Below are 24,199 nucleotides of genomic sequence, written 5' to 3' on the forward strand. Positions count from 1 at the left end.
TATTTGACCTCCAAGCAACTACCCATGTAATCAGGAGGCAAGTAAGGCCCAAAAGATAAGGCTACTATTACAGTTAAGCCATGATACTGTGTGGGCATGTCTACATGTTTGGAAGCCTTCTAATGCCTCAATCACTAATAATAAAATACATTTTAAATAATTATAGATTTTGATATTTGATTTTGGGTTTTTTATCATGGGGAAAAAAAGAGCTCCTCCTGCCCACTTAACTCGCATAACACATGTCCAGACCCTTCGCTCCCCACCCACAACCCCCTGGCCCTGTAGGTGCCTCTCACTTCCCACCCACAGCCCCCCACTCCAGCCCTCTGCCCCCCCAGCCATGCCACAGAGGGCCCCCAGTTACCAGGGCTATGGGGCCAAGGACCTGGGTCCACAGCCTCTTGCCCTCCACAACAACACACAAACCTCAGCTGCTTCCCATGGGAGGTGGTGGCTGCTGGAGCATAGCAGATCTCAGAGCCCAGTTTCCCCTTCCCCATGGGTGACACAGCCAGAGGGGAGCCATGGTGGGGCAGGCTGCCTGCTGCAGGCTTGGGTGGGAAGGTGCACTCCCCATCACTGTCGGCACTCCCAGAGGGGACAGGGGGAACCTGTGGCTCCCAGACCTGTGTACAGTATGGGGGCAAGTGTGGGTTGCCTGCTCTGGGCTTGGACTCCCCACCCTGCTGCCATTCCCTGGGACCTTTGCAGCCCAGCGGGTGGGACCCAGTGCGACATGGGAAGCTCCTTGCTGTGAGCTTCACACTGCCCTGGGACATGCCTCCTGCCTGCCCAGAAGGAACAATTCTGCGCTGTCACCCTGTTGCTCTTGGGCAGGCAGGGGACACTTTGCCCTCCCAGGAGTGCATGCAGCAGTGGGGGGCTGCCCCCCACCCCAGATAAGCCACCTGTGGCCCCATCCTGCTCCCTGCCAGGGCCCTGTGGCCGTTCATTCCGACCCTCGGTCCCAAACCCCATGCATCATCCAAGTGGGCAACAGCCCCAGCCCTGCCCAGTGCCCTCCCCCCAATGAGGGGGCCTCAGTTCCCCCTCCTCCCAAGACTTACCTGCGGGAGCTGCTCTCTAGGTGCCCCCTGCCTGACCACACTTCCCTCACTCCTCCCAGCCCCCTGCAGGCTGGAACTCTGCTAGCCTGCAGAGAGCTCTTTGTAAAAGTACAAAATCCACGTGTTTCTCCATCAAAATGAAAAATCTGTATTTTCCTTGCATAAAAGGGAAAATTAGCATTTTTTCCTGTGGGAAACCGAAAACCCAGATCCCTGCTAATAACATGGTGCAGCAGCTTATTAGCACAGTTTTTGACTGGCTTGCTACTGTGCTGTGTTATTGGATTACCATGTGGTAAGCGTCTCATGTAGATGCACCTTATGACTGTTAAATGTGATGCAAGTTGGACAGGTTGTAAGATAATTGTGGATTTATCCTGTGGAACAGTAGAGATCCACAATTAAGAATCATAGGAAAGTAAAGCTGGAAGGGATCTCAAAAGGTCATGTAGCCCAGCCCCTTGTGTAAGGCAGGATAATCCCTGACTAAACTATCCCAGCCGAGGGTCTGTTTAAGTTGCTTTTGAAATTTTGCATGGATGGAGATAGCATAATTTCTCTAGGTAGCTTCTTCCAGTGCTTGACCACCCTCATAGTCAGAATGTTCCTCCTAATTTCCAGCCTACGTTTCCTTTGCTGCAGCTTGAAGCTGTTGCTGTAGCCACAGAGAAAAGCCCATTTCCACCCTCTCTGTGATTCTACTCAGCCTTCTCTTCTTCAGGCAAAATAATTCTAGCTCTTTCAGTCACTCCTTATAAGTCTTACCTTCCAGGCCTTTGATCATGTTTTTTTGCCCTGTGCTGGACTCTTTCCAAACTGTGTACATCCTTCTTGAATTGTATGACTTTTGCCAGCCAAAACCAAACATGCTTCATATAGCTTGAGGGCTTGTGTGTGGAGGATCGTGCCTGTCATCCACAACTTGGGTTCAACAGAACTTTTATTTCTTAGAACCTATTGGTTTACATAGGTGCATTATGGATTTGATTTTTGGATAACCCATCATGAGAGGGGTATACACTGAGCAATAATGTAATGCACCAATTTTCCTTCTTGTTAAAGAGTTGCCTTTTGTTAGATACCCAGGTCCTTCTGACAGAATAGAGAAGATTGCAATATATTTTTTAAACTATTGTTTTGAAGTATTTCCCAGGCAACATGCAGCTTTTAATATATATCCATTAGCCAAAAACGAAAAGGTAAGGGTTAACTGAGAAACAGGATCAGTATTCAGATAGGCTTCTTTTTAACTTCAGGTTGTTAGGATTTTTAGCAAGGTGCTATCCATTTACTCTTCTTAGGACTGAAAAAACTGTCTTCATTTCTGATTTCTGCTATATACTAATAGCTAGCTCTTCATTTCAAATGACTGGGAGATGTGGGAAGTCCACGGCTTGATCTGGTAGGCCTGAAGTATGTGACCACAGTACATTAAAGCACAAATGCTGCATTCAGCTCTTCTGTATATATATGTTGTCACTGGTACTGCTTTACCAGAGTCAGGTAAAAAAAATGTTTGTGGTTTTAGCTTGGTGTGGTTACTTAATAGCCTTTGGAAGCTAAGCACATGCAGTACACTACAAAATAGAATTGGAGTAAATTAGATGAAAGGAAAAGAATATTTTTAAAGTAATCCAAATGCAATTTGTACTTGAGTAGGGAAGGCCTCAACCTTAATTTTCACTTTCACTTTCACTTTTGCTAGTCCCTAAGAATTTTCTGATTATTATAAAACAGACCTAATGAAAAAAAGCATTAGTATGTATTATTTTAATGCGCTTTAAAAGCACTTTTTTATTGCAAAACTTAAATTATTGTAGTGGATAGATCTACGAAAGGACTGAGATAGCTAAATGTTTCTAAGTCTTTTTATAGTTGTCTGTGTCCAAAATGACCATTCAAGAAGACCCTTTTTTAATGAGCACCAGAGTTGCCAACACAAGACTATTTATTTTTTTTAAATTGAAAAATTGCAAACTTTTACTGACAACCAAATTAATTTTACTGATGTATGTTTTATGTAATATAAATATAAGTCCCTGGACAAAGGCTAGCTTCAAATTTGGGGGGTTAACACCTGCCACAGTAAAACAAAAATTTTCTTGTCATTAAAAGTTTCCAGATTGTCAGTAAAAAAACAAACAAACCTTGGGTTGTCAATCCTGCTTGAATGCATCACTGATTTTTTTATCCTGCTCCTCCACCTAGGGGTTCCCTTCTTATTCCCACACCCTGATGCTCTGACCACACCCTGCACCATGCTGCCCTCCCTGCCAGTTTAATCCCCAGCCTTACACTTTTCAGTCCTGCTCCCCTCCCCCCCACCTTTCCCAACATGGGCTTGCAGCAAAGGACTACTGTTGCCTACCTTTGATGCAGCAATGCTACAGGGAGCTGACGGGATTCAGCAGCAGCATATGGCTAGGGGCATGAGGGGGCTACAAAGGCTCCTGTGGTCTACAACAACAGAATATTCCCTGAAGGGTTCTGTGCTCCCTTTAGACCCAGGTGGTGGTGCTCTGCTCTGTGTCCATCAACGCTTGCCTATAGCATATTAAACCAAGTTTCTAGTTGCTTAGTTTTGTTGGGTTTTTTTACGGATGAATCAATTTTTTATGAGCTTTATAAGCAGACATTTTTAACTTTATTTATTTATTTATTTTTAAACAGACTGTCTGTAAATTTACAGGCGGTTGCCAACACTGATGACGACCTGCCCCCAATGATCTCTACTTCCCGAAGGTGCCTGGAACTCCGTGGTCTAAAGTGAAAGATCTCTAGGTGCTGGCATTTCCTACGTCTGCACATGCTCAGAACTTCTGGGACTAAGTATGCTGAAGTCATACTTAAGCTCCTTTGGGATCTAGAAACTATGCAGAACAGCCCTAAGTTCTCAGAGTGGGCCGTGGACTAGTCCAGGCTATGTACCAATACGTTCAGCGCCCAAGCATTGGGAGATGATCAGATTGAGTGTTATGGCAAAGCTCCTGCCTGCTCGACACACTTGGGACTCTGGTATAAGGAACAAATGGGTGCCTTGTCTTTCTGCCGTGGGGAGAGCCTCTTCAAGCATGGTCCATGGCCCTGTTGACTTCCCTTTGCTGCCCTCAATGCCCAGCTTGGAGCACTCCTAATGTATATGATAGCATTGGGCTGTTCACAGGATGTGATCGTGGCTTCTTTATTTTAAAATAATAGTGATGGTAGTGCTATAGCTTATTTTTAAAGAGTAACACATGGGTAGGACACGTGCCCAGGAAGTGGGAGACCTGGGTCTCTGGGTCTGTCTCAGTCTACATCTTCAACCTTCCTCATGACTGCCCTGCCCATCTGGTTACAGGCAAAGCTGACTCTATGTGAGGGCATATTCTTTATACCTACTGGTGCAACCATGCAGAAGGGAAGCCTGCTTCGTGGAGCCAGGAGCAGAGAGAGCACAGGGACAGCCTGAGTTTGTAGCTTAGTGATGGGGCACTTGGTGAGGAAGGGGAAATCATGGCTTCTGGTCTCTACTCCCATTACTGTTTGTATATTTTATAGTAAACAGCCATTGAATAAAAGACAGAATAGTGTAATACTGTTAGAAACAGGGACCACATAAGTCCCTCCGTGTATGGGTGTTTGAATCAGCCTTTTGAGATTCATGACCCTCCCGATGCATTTTGGATTCCATTGTGGAGCCCAGGTCCCTAATTAATAGGTACTGTAGAACCGAAGTTTAGGTTCCTAAGGCTTCCATTGAAGTTAGCTCTTCAGTTATCTTCAGTAACTTAAATATCTGAGGGTAACAGCCTGCTGTTCTAACTCAAAGAAAAGTTTTCCACTGGAGTAGAAGATGAAACGAAATACCTATACCATGAGCCATTGTTTGATTTTGTTTGTTTGTTTTTTTGTTTTTATATTTGCTTTATTTGGTATCACTGCAGTTTTATTGTGCAACACAGGAATATGGCAAAACATTTCCTTCTCCCATAATCTGTTGTAACCTCAGTGTTTTAAAGTTTAAACAAAAGTTTATCCCTTTTATCTCATTCTTAAACGTTTAAATCACGAAGTCTTCTCTGTCCTCATGTCCAGATATTTATGGAACAGAACTATACAGTCTTCCAGTTCCTTCTTTTTAAATGGATTTTATTTTTGTCACAGTAGTAGAGATCTATGGGATTCATACTAAAGGTTGCAGGTCCAGTCCTCCTTCAGGACTGTGGTAGCTGTGTATCTTATGTGTCTTTAGGTTCATTATATTCATCTCCAAGGCAGATGAACAGAATTCTTTAATGCAGGGGTATCAGAGATCTGGCCTGTGGAGCCATTTTATCAGGCTTATGGGACTGGTAGATGGGTCAGGAATTCATGGATTGGGAGGGTGGTATTGGCACGCATATTAGTGATGAGGGGGACATCCTTCTTTCAAGGAACAAATGTTCTTATTGCTGTAGTAAAAATGTACTTGGAATGCAAGCTTCCTCTTTTGGTTGGCTAGAGATGTGTTTAAATCTATATATTACAAGGAAGAAGGAAATTTAAAATGGAATTCAGTTCTTGACTTCAATTTCATATATGAATAATATATCAAATTGTATATTAACTATAGATTAATGGAAATATTTAGTGCATAATCATACATTTTGCACTTAATTTTCATTTATTTAAGAACATGTATCACTAAGATACAGATTTACAATTAAACGCATCCAATTACTGTAGCATGGAATGCGCAGTAAAATGTTTTCCTACCTGATCTTCCTTTTTTGCATAATATTTGATTTCCATTCTAGTGCTTTTCACACACATTTGTGGCTGAGAAGTTTTGGTTCAGAGGTAGTAGAGAAGATCAAGGAAGCGTATTACATAGCAGCGAAACTAAATTGAGTGGAGCTTGTTGCAGCCAATATTTTGTTTTCCCTTAATGCAGTGACCTGGAATGACCCACTTCAGGTCAGAGGAGGGCAGGTGCTAGGACACAACCCACTTCCATTTGTGTTGGCATGGGGAGAGTACCTCCAGCCAATCTGAAGCCGCCTGCTGCTGAATGCTACCGAAGGTCCATGTTTTCAGGCTGGATCTAAGGCCGCTAACAGACATTAAAAGATGTCATGATAGAATCTAATGTGTGATCCTGATAGTTTCCCTTTGTGTCATGCCACACTGTGGCTGAGCCTCATCAGTTGATTGGAGCTCCCAGCCCCAGGGGTTCACCATGCACTCTTGAATGCTCCAATCAGCTGAAGGGCCTGCTAGGTGTGGGGGTTTATGGGATTCTCACATGCCAGGGGGAGGTGCACCCTGTGCTCCCAAGGCTGGGACTCAGAGCTGGGAGCCCTGGTCATTTAATGGAGGTCCCAGACAGGTGCTGCTGAGGATAGGAGCAGTGGCCACACATTTAATTAAGGACAAGACAGGAACCAGTGACAAGGTTATTACACATACTTTGCTGTTGCTTGTTTCTGGTTTTACTGATTGAACGTGTGGCCAGGTCAGTATTAAGATGAGTTTAATGAATTCATTGTCTTAAAGCGTAATGTGTGTAAGGGGCCTAATGGCTCTGTAGCTTGTCGATTGCCAAGCCCTGCTTTAATGTGTTGGAAAATGAGGCTAGAAAGCTGTAAACAACTAAGGAGTTATTCTGTGAGGAAAGAGGTCTTCTTGGGATAATGTTCTGTATGTTAGGCAAATGTATGTTAATTTAGTGAACATTTTATGAAAAGACATGTTAACTCACCTATGAAAATATCACATAACGTAATATTTTTTTATTTAAAATTCTAATAAATCCTTCATTACGAGAATTTTTTTTTTTTTGGAACGGAAGTTGTTAGTTTATATGATTAGGAATGCGTGAAAAACAAAGGCAATCGAAAAGCAGGGGGAGAGCCTAGGTATGTACTTACAATCCTTTATTACACTGTGTCAGTATCACTTGAACTGATAATTGCTATGACCTGCAGTGGGACTTGGACTAAAGTGGGGTATTATCATATTTACTCTAATACAAGACAGCTGCCCAACAATTAGATTCTATACACAGAAAATGTATAAATATATGATCTATTTTCCATGTATAGAATCTAATTATTGGAGGATCATCTTCAATTTATCCACCCCCATGACTGCAGCTGGTGGGGGAAGGGGTGATGAGGGGGCAGTCATAGGACAGGTGGTAGGAGACAGACAGTAGGGGAGGCAGTAGGGGGTGGCATGTTGTAGGGCAGGTGGAGGGCAGTAATGGGTCAGGTGGTAGAGGGCAGGAAGTGAGAGAGGCAGGCAGCTTGCCCTCTGCTACCTGTCTTGTTTCCCCCACGCCCCCCGTGCTCCCTTATCCATGATTGTGCCTGCACCCCCACCACTCTCGCAGCATGATGTCCTGATTCTAGGGTCCGTCATGCTGCAGCCCATGGCACAAAGCATAGCTCCAGCCTAGCCCTGTAGCAGTCGTGTGGAGGCAGCACTGCTGTTCTAGCTTGGCCGCCCTGTTGCAGCAGTTGGGGGGAGCTGTAGTGATGGCCAGACTGGAACAACAGTTCTGGCTCTGCGCCACTGCTGTGGGGCTGGGCTGGAGCCATATTCTGTGCCCCGGGCTGCAGCAAGGACCGAGCCAGCAGGTGCAGAGGAAAGGTAAGGAGGAGTGTGGTAGAGGGGAAGAGAGAGGGAGAAAGATGAGGGTTGAGAGAGACTGGGGGCTGCCAGGGAAGAATGGCAGGGCATGCAGAGGCAGTGTGGGGAGAGGAGGCAGGCAGCAGCTGTGCCTCCAGCTCCAGCCCCAACTTAGGTTAGCTGCGGCAGCTGCCTGCCCCCCTGGTTTTACGCTTGATTGTAGAATACTGGGTCTTTCCCCCTTAGTTAAATGGGGTGGGGGGACCCTTATTTTCTAATTGAGAAAATAAGGCAAAAGCAAAATGGGAGAAGTTGAGACAGTGTGTGAAGGGAAATGGGGAAGAACATAGTCTCTGGGAGGATGAGTGGTATTGCAGAATAGGGAGACTAAATCCCAAATCATGTTCTCTAGAAATCCCTTCAAAACCCCGCCAATCTCCTGAAAAATCAGGCTGGATATATGTTTTGTGGCTCCCCTAGGAGGCAGACAGTAAAATAGCTTGTCTTTGTCACTATTTTTGACAGTGGAAAAGGAGGTGGGAAAGTGGAGAAGGGTTCAATTCAGAGTGCTTCAGGCACTGGACTCAGTTAACTCCAAGATTCACAAGCACAGTCTGAGGATTCCTTTCTTAGGGCTGCTAGAAGCAAAGGTTTAAAATACCATAGGCATGATGGCTTTAATTGTTGTAAGCTGAAAAGATAATACTGACAGGTATTAAGGTGGCCTAGGCCTACTTTCTTCTAGAAGTAATTCTGCTTGTGCCTTTTGACCGGAGTTCTGTTTGTCTGTATGTCTCTTTCTTTTTTTGCCCATTGATGTAGTCGCATCTGCATAGCCACCTGATGCACAGGTAGGAGGTGTTTCAAATTGAGTAAGAGTTGAGTACCCAACAATAGTGGGAAGCTATGTAGCTCAGTTGGTAGGGTGACTGGCAATGGACCAGAAAGACCTGGGTCACAATCCTGTGGGAGGGTGGTGGATTTCTATTCATCACTTCTACTTCCAGTGGTTTCCTGAGGCTCACCTACCCTCCTATTCAATGGGTATCAGGACCTACCTCGAGATAAAGTTGCCTTTAGTTTGGCACTGATCATATCATCTTCTCAATGTTGACTTAAAAGAAACAATGAAGCCCTGCCTCCACTGTCTCAGTGGTCTGTAAACAGGATATCTTTACCTAAAAAGGGTTGGCATTTTTGACAGTTTTGGTCTTGATCTCTTTGTGTCTTGTCTGTTTGTAAAAAATAAAATAAAAGATAATTACAATTTCCTGTTGCAAAGATAAATGCTTTAATATTTGTAGAGCACTTGTACACTACTGAAACGAATGTTCTTGATGAAAAGAGCTTCTGAGTAAATGTTATCATTATAATTTTGAGTGTTTTCCTCCTACTTTATATGAGGGTAGATGATTGCATAAAATGTAAAGTGGAGATTCAGGACCTTAAAATGATTGTGCTCACTCAACATGACTTGTAACATGACTTCTTGGAAAGAAAAATAGAGGACATATAGGTTTCATAGTTTCTAGGGTCAGAAGGGACCTGAGCAGATCATCAAGTCCGACCCCCTGCCATGGCAGGAAAGAGTACTGGGGTCAAACGACCCCAGCAAGATGTTCATCTAACCTCCTCTTAAACACCCCCAGGGTAGGAGCCAGCACCACTTCTCTTGGAAGCTGGTTCCAGACCCTAGCCGCCCTGACTGTGAAGTAGCGCCTCCTGATAATCTAACCTAAACCTACCCTCTGCCAGCTTGTGACCATTATTCCCGGTCACTCCTGGCGGTGCTCAGGGGAAGAGTGACTCCCCCAATGCCTGCTGATCCCCTCTGACTAGTTTATAACAGGTCACAAGACCCCCCCTCAGCCTTCTCTTTTGGAGGCTGAACAGATTCGGGTCCTGTAGCCTCTCCTCATAGGGCCTGCCCTGTTGTCCCCTGATCATACGAGTGACCCTCCTCTGGACCCTCTCCATGCTGTCGACATCCCTCTTGAAGTGTGGCGCCCAGAACTGGACGCAATACTCCAGCTGTGGCCTGACCAGTGCCGCATAGAGGGGGAGGATCACTTCTTTGGACCTGCTCGAGATGCATCTGTGGATGCATGCCAAGGTGCGGTTGGCCTTCCTAACTGCCTCCCCACACTGCCAGCCCATGTTCATCTTGGAGTCAATGATGACCCCCAGATCCCTTTCCACCTCCGTGCTGACAAGAGGGGAGTTCCCTAACCTGTAGGTATGGTGCTGGTTGTTCCTCCCGAGGTGCATCACCTTGCACTTGTCTGTGTTGAAACCCATCCTATTCTCATCCGCCCACCCTTGTAACCTGTCTAGGTCTGATTGTAGCCTGTTGCATCCTTCCAGTGTGCCCATGTCCCCCCACATCTTAGTGTCATCAGCAAATTTGAACAGGGTGCTTTTTACCCCCTCGTCCAAATCACTGATGAAGATGTTGAACAGTGCGGGCCCAAGGACCGAGCCCTGCGGAACCGCACTGCCCACGTCCTTCCAGGTTGAGAAGGACCCATCCACTACCACCCTCTGGGTGCGGCCCACCAGCCAGTTGGCGACCCATTTGACTGTGTGGGTGTCTATACCACAGCCCCCCAGTTTCTTAATGAGAATGGGGTGAGAGACATTGTCAAAAGCCTTCCAGAAGTCAGGGAAGACTATATCCACTTCTACCTCTGCATCCAATGATTTGGTGATCTGATCGTAAAAGGCCACCAGGTTGGTCTGACAGGACCTGCCACTGATGAACCCGTGTTGGTTGCCCCTAAGCATGCAGTCCCCTGCTGGCGCCTCCTGGATATGTGCCAGCATAATTTTCTCGAACAGCTTGCCCAGGATTGAGGTAAGACTAACCGGCCTACAGTTTCCCGGGTCCTCCTTCCTGCCTTTTTTGAAGATGGGGACCACATTGGCCCTCTTCCAGTCCTCCGGTACCTCACCAGAGCACCACGAGCGCTTGTAAAGTTGTTCCAGGGGACTTGCAATGACTTCGGCCAGTTCCTTTAGAACTCTAGGGTGGAGATCATCTGGGCCGGCTGACTTGAATATGTCCAACCCCTCCAGAAGCTCCCTAACTAAATCCTCGCTAACCTGTGGCCCAGGTGTGCCTCCCCCCGGGCCTGAGGGGGGCCCAGCAGGGAGGTGGCTGTTCTGGTCCCTACTTAGGAAGATGGAGGCAAAGAAATCGTTAAACATGTTAGCTTTGCCGTCTGGTGTGACAACCAAGTTTCCCATGGCGTCCTGCAAGGGCCCCACATTACCCGGGACCTTCTTTTTACCCCCTACATATTTAAAAAAGGACTTCTTATTGTCCTTAATCTGGGAAGCTAGTCCCAGTTCCATCTCTGCCTTGGCCTTCCTAACTGCCACCCTACATCCCTGAGCAACTACAGAATAGTCCTCCCTGGTGATGACCCCTTCTTTCCACTGGGTATAAGCCTCCTTTTTAGCAAGGAGACATTCCCAGATTCTTTTGGTGAGCCACGGAGGCTTGTGTGCTCTCCTGCTCCCTTTGATCCTCATTGGGATTACCTTCCTTTGGGCTTGGAGGATCATCTCCTTAAGGAGCGACCACTCTCCTTGGACACCTGGCTCCCCTCCCCTCTGGGACCTCAGCGCTTCTCCAACTATCCTCCTAGGTGTTGGGTTTCGTATCAATAGAGGACAGAGTAGCAGAAAACCGGGATGTCCTCTCTGATGGCTACCTTAGCCAGTCACTGGACAGCAGTAAACACAGGCCAAATTCAAATTTAGGGATTTTTCATCAACTTTTCAAATGTAGCTTTGAGCCCCCACCTTGGAACCTGGGAAAATGCATTTAAATGGGTGTTCTAATGTGAACAAACTTTCCCATTTGCAAGCAAATGTTAAACCAAAACGACTTTATTACAAGGGAAAAAGATAAAAGGAGCAAACACGACATTAAAGAAAACTTAATTATTGAACCATAACTAAAACGCAGAACAGGTCAGTTCAGAATCACTGGCAAATCAACCCTGGAGCTATCACTTAGCCTGGTCAGTTGGACAGGGTGTCTGTCCCATGGCTGCCCTGGGGTTTTTACCAGATATACCAGCCAAAGTAGCAAGTGTTAGGTCGGGAAGCTGGAGTTGCTGCCAAGTGATGCTGGGGAGTGCTGCCCTGTCCGTTGCTGCTAGGGGTCACAGCTGCTCCTTCTCAAGTGCTCTTAAGGTAGCTATGCAATCCCAGCTCTTTTGGACCCTGTCTGATGTCAGTGATAGCCTCGGAGATTTTTTTTTCAGCTCTTTCAATTATAGTGAGTCTCAGGCTTTCACATAAACCCACTAAAGAGTGCTGTGCTCGTAAGCACTTCTGTTTCAAGGAGTGACTCCTGTCTGGAATCTCTCCCATCCTCCCACTTATGCATATCAATTTGGCACTAAAACTAGGGGCCATCCTCCTGCAGATCACAGCTTACAGTGAGGGCTGACCTTTCAATTACGTTTGCATAACTGTGCATTAACAACATTTTTGTGCCTACAAACTACAGTTTTGGAAGACAGAGCTAGTGGACACAAAATCTGATCTACCTGCCCTTTACAATTGTACACTTAAACCTCGAACAGTGTAATACAAGCCCCAAAACAGTGAAAACAGGTGTGAGTAGCCCCCCTCAAACTTGCATACTAATGAAGGGATGCAGATGAAGAATGCACAAACTTGTATTACAGAACACAACCATAATCAAACATGCAGAGCGTAATCAGGGTTACATTGTTCAGCTATAAACATTTGCTGGAATGTGTGCCATGTTACAGCTGTGCTATGCAGCTTGGCACAGGATTTATGGCTGCATGGGGAGCCCAGGTCCATGCATACAGTGGGATCTGAGGAAGTTTATCCCAGATTCCAAAAATTGCATGTCTTGCCATTCCAAATCTGGAAAAACTGGCATAGCAGGATGTAAAATTGTTGACATCTGGGGGACAATTCCTCAGAACCCATCGTGTGTTTAAATTGATGTCTGGCAGGGGCTTTAATAGTCTTCATACAGAGTTGTTTTTAATCCTCCCTCAGTTCACTTAACGGTATTCTCCTTCCTCTCCGATTTTGCTAAACAGTTTTCAGAAGACAGGTACAACAAGTGTTACTAAATAGCAGATTGTCTACACTCCTCATGGTCCACTTAATGGTCAACAGCTGGTATTCAACACAGCTCACAGACTGCCTCTCACAGGCCGCTTTGGCTAGTTGCACCAGTTCAGGTCAACCCCCTTACTAAGTCCCTTTAATACTGGGTTTTTTCCTTCCTTCTTTGATCTTGAACTATGAACAGAGATGAGGATCTTGTCTCAGAAAGTTACATAAGAAAAACATGTTCATACCAATGAATATACTGACGTTTTGGGGGGTTTTTTTGTCTTTATTCCACAGAGATCTACGGTTTAATAGAATTAAAGAAATCCAGCCTGCGTTTAGACGACTTAAAAACCTGAACACATTGTAAGTAATTTTTCTGCTTTAAAATCGTTTTCTCTTTTCAGTCCAATACTAGAACCTGGGCATTGTGTCAAATTCTCCTAGTGCAGTTCAACTGAGTAGTTGATGGGGATAGTCCCCTGAAGCAACCAAGATTTCGCTCAGATTTGAAGTCATGTATATTTCTATGTTTTGCATTTGATTTAGGTTTGCTACACAATTGGTTAAGTCTTAAGAGGTCTCAGAAAAAGTATTGAATTTCAATGAAAGATATGAAAATACATAGATGTTCTCGATTTTTAATGCTGTGGTGGTGTTTTAAAATTTATAGAAGAGTAACATCAGATTTCTTACCATGGGCAATTATATCAGAGTTGTTCAAAGATGGTCTACAGCTGCAGTTTTACAATGTGGGGAGTACTTACGAGTTTTACAAACCCCAAGCTTAGATGCATTGAAATATTTTATCTTGATAGACTAGGCCACTGTATAGCAAAACCTATTAAGTTTCATTTTTAATTAAGGTAGTATTTTAGAGGTCTCTGAAAACACGTATTAAACAGAAGAGAAAACATTTGAGCCCAACCATTATACAGATAATAATATGCATGCAGTCCTTTTACTGTAATATCTTCTTGCTTTTCCTTAAAATGTAACTTGAAATAGGTTTACCTGTATTTCCACCTTCTATTTCCATTCCATTCAACTGCATGGGCAGTTTTATTTTTTATATTCACAGTGATTTCTAATTTGGCTATTTTTCTATATACAAATAACTGGTGAATTGATTTTTTTTCCCCTTAACATGCGTAATAATCTTAAGAGAAGGACACAAGAACATTTTTTAGCAATTCATTTAGAACATGTTTCAAAGCTGCCTGCAATGAGTAGACTTTAAATCATTATTAATATTACTATTTATTACATTTATTTATATTTCAAGAATGTCTTGGGGCCCAAATCAACCATTACAGGCATACTTCTTTGGTCACTGACTGAACACTTAATAGCAAGAAGGTCCCTGTTGCAAAGAGTTCTCTCAAGTGAGGATCAAGTTGTTTATTTTGAGTTTGCTTCTTTTCATTAGACCCACTTCACACTGGGCACATCTACATGAGATGCTACTGCTCAGTGGTACTGCACATTTATTTAGTATTTGTATAATCAGGTAGTAAATAAATGTGCAGTAACTGGAGTTACTGTGCAGCAGTAGCGCTGGCAAATGCCTTTTAGCGACGCTACTGCACAGTAGCCTAATAATATGGTGCAATAGTGCCTTAGCACTGTTGGTTTATAGCACGTCAGAGTAGCCTCCCTGAATGTGTGCAAGTGCTCTAGAGGAGCAGTTGGTAGAGGGTTTTTTTCTCTTGCATCTTTAACCTGCATGAAACCAGGTCTTGCTTACATGGACAATGTAATTTTTTTCTTTTTAAAAACATTGTCTCTAAGCATTTTTAGATTTAATCCTGCAATATGTTGAGGACACTCCTGTCCCAATTCAAGGAACTGCTAAGCAAATGTAGTTTAAAAGCTTTTAATCTTGCTCCCTAAATGTTTTTGTATGGAAATATCCAAACATGCTTGGGTTTAAAAGAGAGTAGCCACAAAAACATCTATTTTATTTTGGGTAGCAATTATAGATATGCCGCAAATTTGTTTTTGTTTTTTTAAATGTGGGTTTTAATGTTTGGCTTGTTCAAACATTGTTATATTGTCAAAATATTCGGTATCCTTTTTATTAAAAAATCTGTTGTAACAACTTATGTATTATTTTCCTTTTTATAGGCTTCTGAACAACAATCAGATTAAAAGGATACCTAATGAAGCATTTGTAGACCTTGAAAATCTAAAATATCTGTAAGTTTAAATAACTCTGATCTTTATATCAATTGATGATTTCAGAAATGGGGAAAACCAATTACAATTTAATTTGACTTACATCCTCAGGTGGTGAACTGCTATGAAAATCTTTAAAATCTTTAAATATGATTTTCAGCTACTGAGGCTAGAGGTGTGTATGTAAATAGATGGTTTGGGGGTTGTTATAATGATACTGAGACTTACTTGCATATTGCTGTTTGGAATCCAGCTACAGTAGTAACTGGAAATACTAGTTACAATAGAAATTTCAAAGGAAATTTACAGAGTATTTCTATTGAGCTTTGGATTTTTAAGGGAGGTAGGAGCAAACTTCACTCAAGTTTCTTGGAAAATTCAAGCCTAAAGTCCCCTGCTTCATACATCAACCATTTCAAAATTCAAAAAAAATTCTGAAAGATGCTTTCTTTTCATTTGTATTATACTTAGTTTTATTCTTAAGAGAATTTAAAGGCTTATGTAAATAATTGCTTTCACTGTGGGTTCAAGGTTACAGAGATTATAGAAGTTAACCATGGGGAGTCCAACATTTTTAGGATGGTGAACACCATTTTTATCCTATTTTAAGGAAGGTAGCAAGTACCTCGATTATCCAGATTAGCAAAAGATATTCAATAAAAGAGCTGCCTGATTATATAATCAGACTTTGCAAATAAGATTAAACAGACATAGACATAGAGTTTTCCTCCAGTTTCTTAAGCTGCTTCTTCAAATTGGATTTGTATTTTGTGGTAAATGTTTCATTCTGCTGCTTTTGAGATATTGAATACTTTATAAATTATTATCCCGAAAGTGTTAAGAAGGGTGGGATTGTATACCCTTTTTGTGAAACCATGTTTTAAATTCAAAAAGAAAGTATGAAATGATTCAGATTGGTTGAATTTTCCATTTTGGAGTGCTCAGTACTGAGCTATGAACCATCTGTATCCATATATCCCTATATGATTGCGTGTGGGGAAAATAAATATCTCTTAACTTTATTCGTATAGTTTTTTCTGTAGGTTAAAACGGCACTTAATTTTATTCTCTGGTGTTATTTTTAGCATGAGTGGATCTAGTATTTTGAAAAGAGGGGTTCAGGAGGTGTGATGCATCTTCACATCACACAATGTATATTTTTCATAGTTTCATAGTTTCTAGGGTCGGAAGGGACCTGAGTAGATCATCTAGTCCGACCCCCTGCCATGCAATGAAAGAGTACTGGGGTCAAACGACCCCAGCAAGATGTTCATCCAACCTCCTCTTAAAAACCCCCAGAGTAGGAGCCAGCACCACTTCTCTTGGAAGTTGGTTCCAGATCCTAGCCGCCCTGATGGTTATAGTAGCGCTTCCTGATATCTAGCCTAAACCTGCCCTCTTCCAGCTTGTGACCATTATTCCTGGTCACTCCTGGCGGTGCTCGGGGGAATAGTGACTCCCCCAATGCCTGCTGATCCCCCCTAACTAATTTATAACAGGCCACTGGATCCCCCCTCAGCCTTCTCTTTTGGAGGCTGAACAGGTTCAGGTCCCGTAGCCTCTCCTCCTAGGGCCTGCCCTGCTGTCCCCTGATCATGCGAGTGGCCCTCCTCTGGACCCTCTCCATGCTGTCCACATCCCTCTTGAAGTGCGGTGCCCAGAACTGGAGGCAGTACTCCAGCTGCGGCCTAACCGGTGCCTCATAGAGGGGGAGGATCACCTCTTTGGACCTGCTCGAGATGCATCTGTGGATGCATGCCAACGTGCATTTGGCCTTCCTGACTGCCTCCCCACACTGCCGACCCATGTTCATCTTGGAGTCAATGATGACTCCAAGATCCTTTTCTGCCTCCATGCTGACAAGAGGGGAGTTCCCCAACCTGTAGGTATGGTGCCAGTTGTTCCTCCCCAGGTGCATCACCTTGCACTTGTCTGTGTTGAAACCCATCCTATTCTCATCCGCCCACCCTTGTAACATGTCTAGGTCTGATTGTAGCCTGATGCTTCCTTCTAGTGTGCCCACTACAATTAAAATGAAATTAGAAGCTTTATTAATATGCTAGAGTCCTAGCGCTATATTATTCAGTTTATGATTGAAGCAAAAACAAATATAATGGATTCTGATTGCCAGCTCCAGGGTCGAGCAGGCACCTGGTGCTAGGCGGGGTACAGATGTTTCTCCCCAGGCCTGGTCAGACAGAGCTGCTGTCTGCACGTGAGTCCTCTAGACAATCCACCATGGCCCCAAAGTGCCACTCACTGCTTTGCCTTCAAAGTGGTACAGGAGGCCCCACAAATGCCTTCTGGCTCTACTGTGTCCCCCATTATCCAACCATTCCCCTCACACCATACTGGGCCCTCCCCTGCCTCTTAGCATTCAAAGCTCACTGCTGCCCCTCACACCCCCTGGACCTCTCTCACACACAATGCCCCTTGCTCCCAACCCTCTTCACATCCCATTTCACCGCCACCCCATCCCATTTTCCACTTACACCTCCCTGCCCCCATAATACTCCAGTCCCTCCTTACCCTGCATCCCTCACCCAAGAGGTTCTCCTCCCCACAAAAGCCCTTTGGTATCCATGACACTCCATCTATATTCTCATGGTCCCCAGGAGCCCGTACTCCTCAAAATCCCTCCTAAACAGTTCTAACCTTGCCCCTCATGGCTCCCAACAATGGGGTAGGTGGGGCTAGAGTTGTAACTGCTCCCCACCTCCTCACAGCATGCTCATAGCTGGCCACCACTGCCCTCCACCCTGAAGATACAGAAACAAACAGTTGGGGTCAAGAGAGGACTCACTTCAGCTGCTGACAGTGCCCCTACCCAGGGAAACCAATCCCCCCCCCCCCGATCTGCCTCCAATTTTTAGTTGTAGTGATGATCATTTTCCTAATTATAAATTGGGAATTTTAATTCCCCAGTCTGTCCCCAGAGAACTCATGAAGTCAATGACCGGCCTCTCTATTATATGGACCTAGTGCTTATTGACACAAGGACTCTACTGTGCAGTGAAATGGAGTGAAAAATTAAAATGCTGTAGTAATTTAGGACCAGGTTCAGTGGAGTGGGTAATCTCACACAAAGGCATTCTTAGTGTGCCCTAAGAGTATCCACGTGGGAAATTACTGCAGAGTAGCTAGTGTAGTGTAAATTAACACTCTAACTAACCACACAATAATTTCTCTGTACAGAATAATTTCTCTGTACAGGCAAGCCTGTAATGTGTAGTTTTCTTATGTTTAAGTGCTTTCTGGTTTCTTATCAGTGTGTACTAACTGAGACTAAGTTGAATGCGTATCTCTGTTGTTTTCAATGAAAGTTTGAAAACAAATGCATTTGACTACCCCGTCCTGAGTTTTCTACTGTGTTTATCTTCCATTTTTGCTTTAGATGTTCAATGGGCACATCTACACAAGATGCTATACTGCTTCGTAGATTAATTTACTGTGCAGTAAAGTGCTGCCATCTCCATGTGCAGGCACTTACTGTGCAGTAAATTAGTCTACTGCATGGTTAATATTACTACCTGCAAATAATTGACTGTGCCATAGTTAGCACAATATAGTATGTGTAGATGCCAGCCAGGAGCAGATTTGTTTCCAGTTAGCCCCACCACAAGGGGCCACCATCAGGCTAACCCCAGGGCCACGGGACTCAGAGCTTCTCCAGCCCCAGGCCTGGGGCAGCTCTTTGCCTGCCTCAGCCAGGCCTTTAAAACCCTGCAGTGACCCCAAGGGCCTGTGCCGCCTGCTTCTAGCCACAGGGTTCTGGAGAAGTGGCCCCCTGTTAGTGCGCAGCAGCCTGCATGGACCCTGGCGTCATCCCTGATGCCACACTGTGTCCTAGAGGCCTAACTGGTCCCAGCTTAAGACTGTGGACCTCGTGGTGCTGTGGGTTGGGGCTAGAGCCAATTCACCGGGGTTGGGCACTCCAACAACCACATCTATGAGGCCGTGGTGGGCCGCATGCGGGAGTACCAGCATGACCAATTGGCACACCAGCGCTGCATAAAGGTCAAGGCACTATGGGCATAGTAGGTCTGCGTCACTGACCACAACTGCTGCTTGGGGACTGCCTGCAGAACCATGGCCTTTATGCAGCAGCTAAACCACATCTGTGTTCCGCAGAGCTGTGCCATGTTCTCGAGTATGGCCAAAGTCAAAGCCTCCGCCTCAGTAGGGGGAGGATCCCTCGGGGTGCCAGGAGCATGTCCTGCCGTGGTCTCTGTCCATGGCATTGTCCAGCACCTCCGTGTAGGAGCCACACATCCTCACCATCAGTGGGGACAGACTCAGACCACCAGGCATACTGGTCACACCCACCCAGTAAGCCCTGCACTGGGATAAGGGCCCTCCCCTCTCCACCCCTACCTTTGCTCCCAGCCCTGCCCCCACCCCTCCCTCCTCACCAGGGCTGAGCTCCCCTTGGGCCCCTGAATTTCCCCCCTGCAATATGCATGGAGGTGGGAGTAAATGCAAAACTTTGAGCAGCCAGTGCCCCCTCAGCTAGGCAATTACGGGCCTCTCACATGTGGAGAAGAGCATTGATGCCAGCAGTAGTGTCATCCTCAGCTGTGAGGGAGAGGCACCAGCTGTGGTGGGGTTCTGTTGTTCAGAACAGGGTTGGATGGGATCTGTTTGGGAGGGATGGTGGGACAGGGTCTGTGTTTGTGGAGGGGAATAATGTGCTTTGCAGAAAACTTTTCCCAGTGAGTTTGGTCTTGGGGGTGTGCGGTAAGTATGGGGTCTATGGCCATGTGTCCTATAGCAGGGGGTGCAGGAGGAGGTGGTCCACCAGCACCTTTTCCACTTGGTGGCGTGGCCCCTGCTGTCAGGTGTGCAGCTTGCTTAAGGCCTCGCTGAGGGGCCTTGTTGCTATTGCTGCTGCTGTAGGTGGTGCTCCCGCTGTGCCTCTACTCACACCTCATGGAAGAGCTCCCGCCCGAGCCTCACAGATGTTATGCAGCACACAGGCTGCAACGATGACCCAGGGAATGTTGCCCTATGCGACCTCGAGGTGGACTGTCAGGATGCATCAACATCCTTTCAGGTGACTGAAAGTGTACTCCACCAGTGTGTGGGTCCAGCCCAGGGAACCTGTTGAAACGTGCCTGGCTGGGGTCCAGCTGGCCAGTGTACGGCTGCATGAGGCAGGGGAAGAGTGGGTAATTGAGGTCTCTGATGATAGGTGGAACTGTCACCTCACCCAGCTGTAGGTCCAGCAGCCCTGGTGCAAAGAGCCTGCTCTCCATCAGAGCTGGCAGGGTGGAGTTCCAGAAAATGTGTGCATCATGGGTCCTGCCAGCCCAGATGGTGCTCACAGGTGCCGTTGTGGTTGAGGATGGCCTACATCATGATGGAATGAAAGCCCTGCTGACTGCAGTACAGGCGGTTGCCACAGGGTGGATCTGGGAGATATGGGTCCCATCCAGGGCCCTGACGCACTGGGAGAAGGCCAGGTTGCAGAACTCTGGCACCACCTCCAGGGGTCATTGACCCAGAGCATGGTGTGTCCAGCATGTCCTGGAGGATGCCACAGACCTCCAGGATGGCCTCCCCAGCAGTTACCTTGCACATGTTGAAAAGGTGGTCAACAGCTCAGACTGGTGGTTGTGGCTAGCTTGAACACAGCTGGGTGGGTCCCCACAGGAAAGGACAGTTGCATGGTGTTGGCCTGCTACTCCAGGTGCAGGCAGAGCTGGTCAGGGAGCTCCTGGATGGTGGACCAGGCCATCTGGAATGAGTCTAGCCACTACTTGTCATCCCAGGTGCACTGAACAATATGCAGCCACCAGTATTTGCTGGCTGGGCAGGCCCACAGGCGGTGGGACTGGAGCCACAGGAGCTAGGGGCTGGGCAGAGGGCCAGGGGTTGATCAGTGTCTGTATAGGAGCTGGGGGCCTCATACACAGTGGTGAGCCTGGCCACATGGCTGCGCAGCATGGTGGGGAGGCAGGGTGAATAGGGTAGCAAACAGGAGCCATTGCACAGTGGGCAAAGGTTCTGATGACAGAGTTGGAGTGGGCTGTGCCAGCACGCTGCAGGGCTGTCTTACTGCGCAGTAATATACTGCTCAGTAAACTTGTATAGCATTAATTGCATGTGTAGATACACCCAACTTCACTGTTGAGGGGAAGGTCTTTTCCTTTTCTTCCCTAAAAATTTTGGATGTGACATGTCAGTTAAAAACATGGAAGTTGTCAGTGGCCTCTGTTTTGTTAACCTAACCTTATATAAGATTTGTTTTACACTTACGTTTTTGAACTTCAATTATTTCACTTTGGAATGTAGTGTAAACATACAACAGTAGAGCAGGAACAGAAGAAATACCAGAAGTAATGGTTAATGTGGATTCTTAATATGTTAAATTGGAACAATTTGGTTATGTTGTATCAATGTACTAAGAGTGCTTTGACCATTTCAGTTTACTAAGCAGATGTCAGCAGTGTTCTAAACCAAGGGTTGTCAACCGGAGGTGCCCCTGGGGGTACTAGGGAAGGCCCTATGGAATACTTGCAGTCAGGCAGGCAGGGAAGGAGCATTGCCTCCCACCACCCCGTGCTGCGCTTCCCACGAGCAGGGCTGGGGAGAGGGCAAGGGCAATGGCAACGGCACACCTCTGTGGGCTGCACAGATGCTGCCTGGCTGACCAGATGCCCAGGGGGGAGTGGGAAACTTGCACCTGGTGGTGGCGGCTGCCACCCACCACCTCTCATTACCACTGCTCTGCATCTCACCGTGCACTCCCCCTGCTACTTACCTGGCCGCGTGCCACTCTCTGCTCTCTGTCCAGCTGCCGGGGTACACTTATTAAAAAAAAGTTAAAAACCCATCTTCTAAACAAAGGGAAGCAAAGATAGTCCATTAATCCCAGAAAGATAAATGGGCTATTTTAAGAGGGGTGGAGTGAAGAGAGTTAATTATTTCTTAAGAGATAATTTAAGAGTGGGGTGAAGAGAGTTATTTTTCAGGAGCCCTAAGGCAGGGCTTAATTTTGGAAGTACCTACAAACATGAGTAACTTTCTATATTTGATTAGTTCCTCTGAATTCAATTAGATAATTCATGTGTGAAGCCACTTGAGTTTTTTTTAGAGTTGGGGCCTAAGGTTATGCAGTTGATTTCATGAGCAGATGTTTACCAGTTGAGAAAATCTGCATGAATTTTTATTTTGAATTTAAAAAAAAAAAAATCACTAAATGATAGTATTTGAATAAGTAAGGTCAATATTTACCCCGGAGAGAAAATGAGTTTTGGCTGAACTTTAAATGTTTTATTTTACATGGGATAAGACTTTTTTCCTGCAGATTTTCGTGGAGATCTCAAAAATGTAAAATTGCCATACTGGGTATTTCTTTCTGAAAGTTGTCTTGGTGCTTCCTCCTATACTGTTCCCTAGAAAGAAAGTTAAAGGGACTGAAGGAGAGTGGCGTGACAAGGACAACTAGAAATATTTTAACTTTCAATATTAAAAGTTTATAAAGAACAAGTGATAAAGGCTGATAAATTTTCTGTATACTTAAAGTAATAAATATATCAGAAATTTGTTTTTTTCTCCACATTCTATCCTATCTTTTTTTTATAAAATGAAAGAAAAGAAAAAAAATACATGCTTGTTTTATTTTTGTAAGTGTCAAACTAGTTTGCATTGTTGTTTTTGAAATCATTGATGTGGTTACGGTGAATCATTGGTGTCGTCACAGTGTTACAGTATTTGACATGGGATCTCTATATTAGCCAGTTTAACAATATAACTCGGAAAAGTAGAGCAGAAATTAATTTCTTTGCAGTTAGGAAAATGTTTATTTTGCTTTGATACTAAGTGTGTGCATGTCTGTGTGTGCACGTGCACATGTGCATACATATGTGCATATATGCACATGCACATGAATGTATATGCATGCTGCCTTATTTCCTTTTAATTTCAGTTTGAAGTACTTGGTTCTGGATGGTATTCTTTATCACCAAAATAACTGCCTATAATCCAAACCTTGCCTAAAGTACAGCCAATTCCCATGTCTGTTGTTCAGACTATATGGTCTCCCTCTGGAAGAGAGCATGTAAACACCACTATTTAAAACAAAGATTCAAACGTTGTCTCCATATGAGGTAAATAATAGATATGCAGTATGTTTTACCATTTCCGAGCAATGTTTTTGTTGGGCATCATGGTATTTGTATCTGTATTCATCTCTGGTAAATTAGTTGGCACTGGTACAGAAAGATTGACAAAAAATAAATGTAATGTGTTTATTTAGATTTCTGTAATGCTGTAGTGGACTACTTTCCTTTGTAGATATGAGAGAAAAGGATGTGGATACTAATGTAATGTAGTACACTGAATAAAGCTAGTGGCAGAAAGGGGGATGTGGAAGGTGAAATGATAGGTGAGAGTTTCAGAGTAAACTGGTAGAAAAAACTTTAAGGCTAGGGACAGACATTACACACAAACTGGGTTAAGTGATCAGAAACTGATTTAAATCTATAACAGAATGGATGTTCAGTGTACATAAACCAGTTTAAATATGGCTGAAACTGGTTTGAGAGAAACCTGGTCGAATGTAGTATCAGACTTAACTGATTTGGCCCAAACTGGTTTATGCAATGTCTGTCTCAGACCCCTTGCTGGCTTAAATTAAATCAGACTACCCCAGCATCCTGGCATACTCTCTGGGCTGGGTGGGGCTCTGGTCCACAGCAGAGCTGGCCACTCCCTTCTACTCCCTGGCTCCAGTTCTGGCACAGACCGGAGGCTGCTCCCCCTGTCCCCATCATCACTCCCTGCTAAGGAGGAATTCCCTCCTCCCCTTTGTCTTGCTGAGGAGGTATCTGTGTATTAGCTAGCAGACCACATGCTGGCTACGGTCCTTGTAGAACTAACAGGCAGAATCAACAGCTAGCTGACAATGTCCCTCTTGTTTCCTTAATGGGGTGAGAGACACTGACTTAGGGGGTTAGAACCACTGTTATCAATTCCCTGTTGGGCTAATCAAAGCATCCTGTAGAGGTCTGGCCACGTCCCCCTCAGCTCAGTACCGTGGAAGGAACAGGAGGGCTGGTCTAGCAACCCCCAGCTTCTAGCCTGAGCCAGTGCAGACCTTTGCCTGTATGTTTGGGATGTCTGTGCAGTTATAAACCAGTTCAGCCTAGCAGATTAGGCTAATCTGCAAAGACTGAATCAATTCAGGCTAAGGCTTTTTGAGTGTCTGTCCCTAGCTTTATAGATATGTAGGTAAGAGTAAGGTT

The 24,199-nt window shown here is 45.0% G+C and overlaps 1 protein-coding gene across 2 annotated transcripts in view; it reads left to right on the top strand.

The window, feature by feature from the left end:
- The window catches only part of PXDN (peroxidasin), a 158,523-nt gene that overhangs the window by 37,491 nt on the left and 96,833 nt on the right, over positions 1-24,199 (top strand). For both annotated transcript variants that reach the window (XM_090032778.1, XM_090032788.1), the window contains exons 2-3: positions 13,071-13,139; positions 14,901-14,972. In XM_090032778.1, coding sequence (XP_089888904.1) covers positions 13,071-13,139; positions 14,901-14,972 — 141 coding nt within the window. The remainder of the gene's footprint in view (positions 1-13,070; positions 13,140-14,900; positions 14,973-24,199) is intronic.

The sequence above is a fragment of the Crocodylus siamensis genome, chromosome 1 (genome assembly GCF_052110815.1).
Source record: "Crocodylus siamensis isolate JL-2025a chromosome 1, ASM5211081v1, whole genome shotgun sequence".
NCBI classification, from domain to species: domain Eukaryota; kingdom Metazoa; phylum Chordata; order Crocodylia; family Crocodylidae; genus Crocodylus; species Crocodylus siamensis.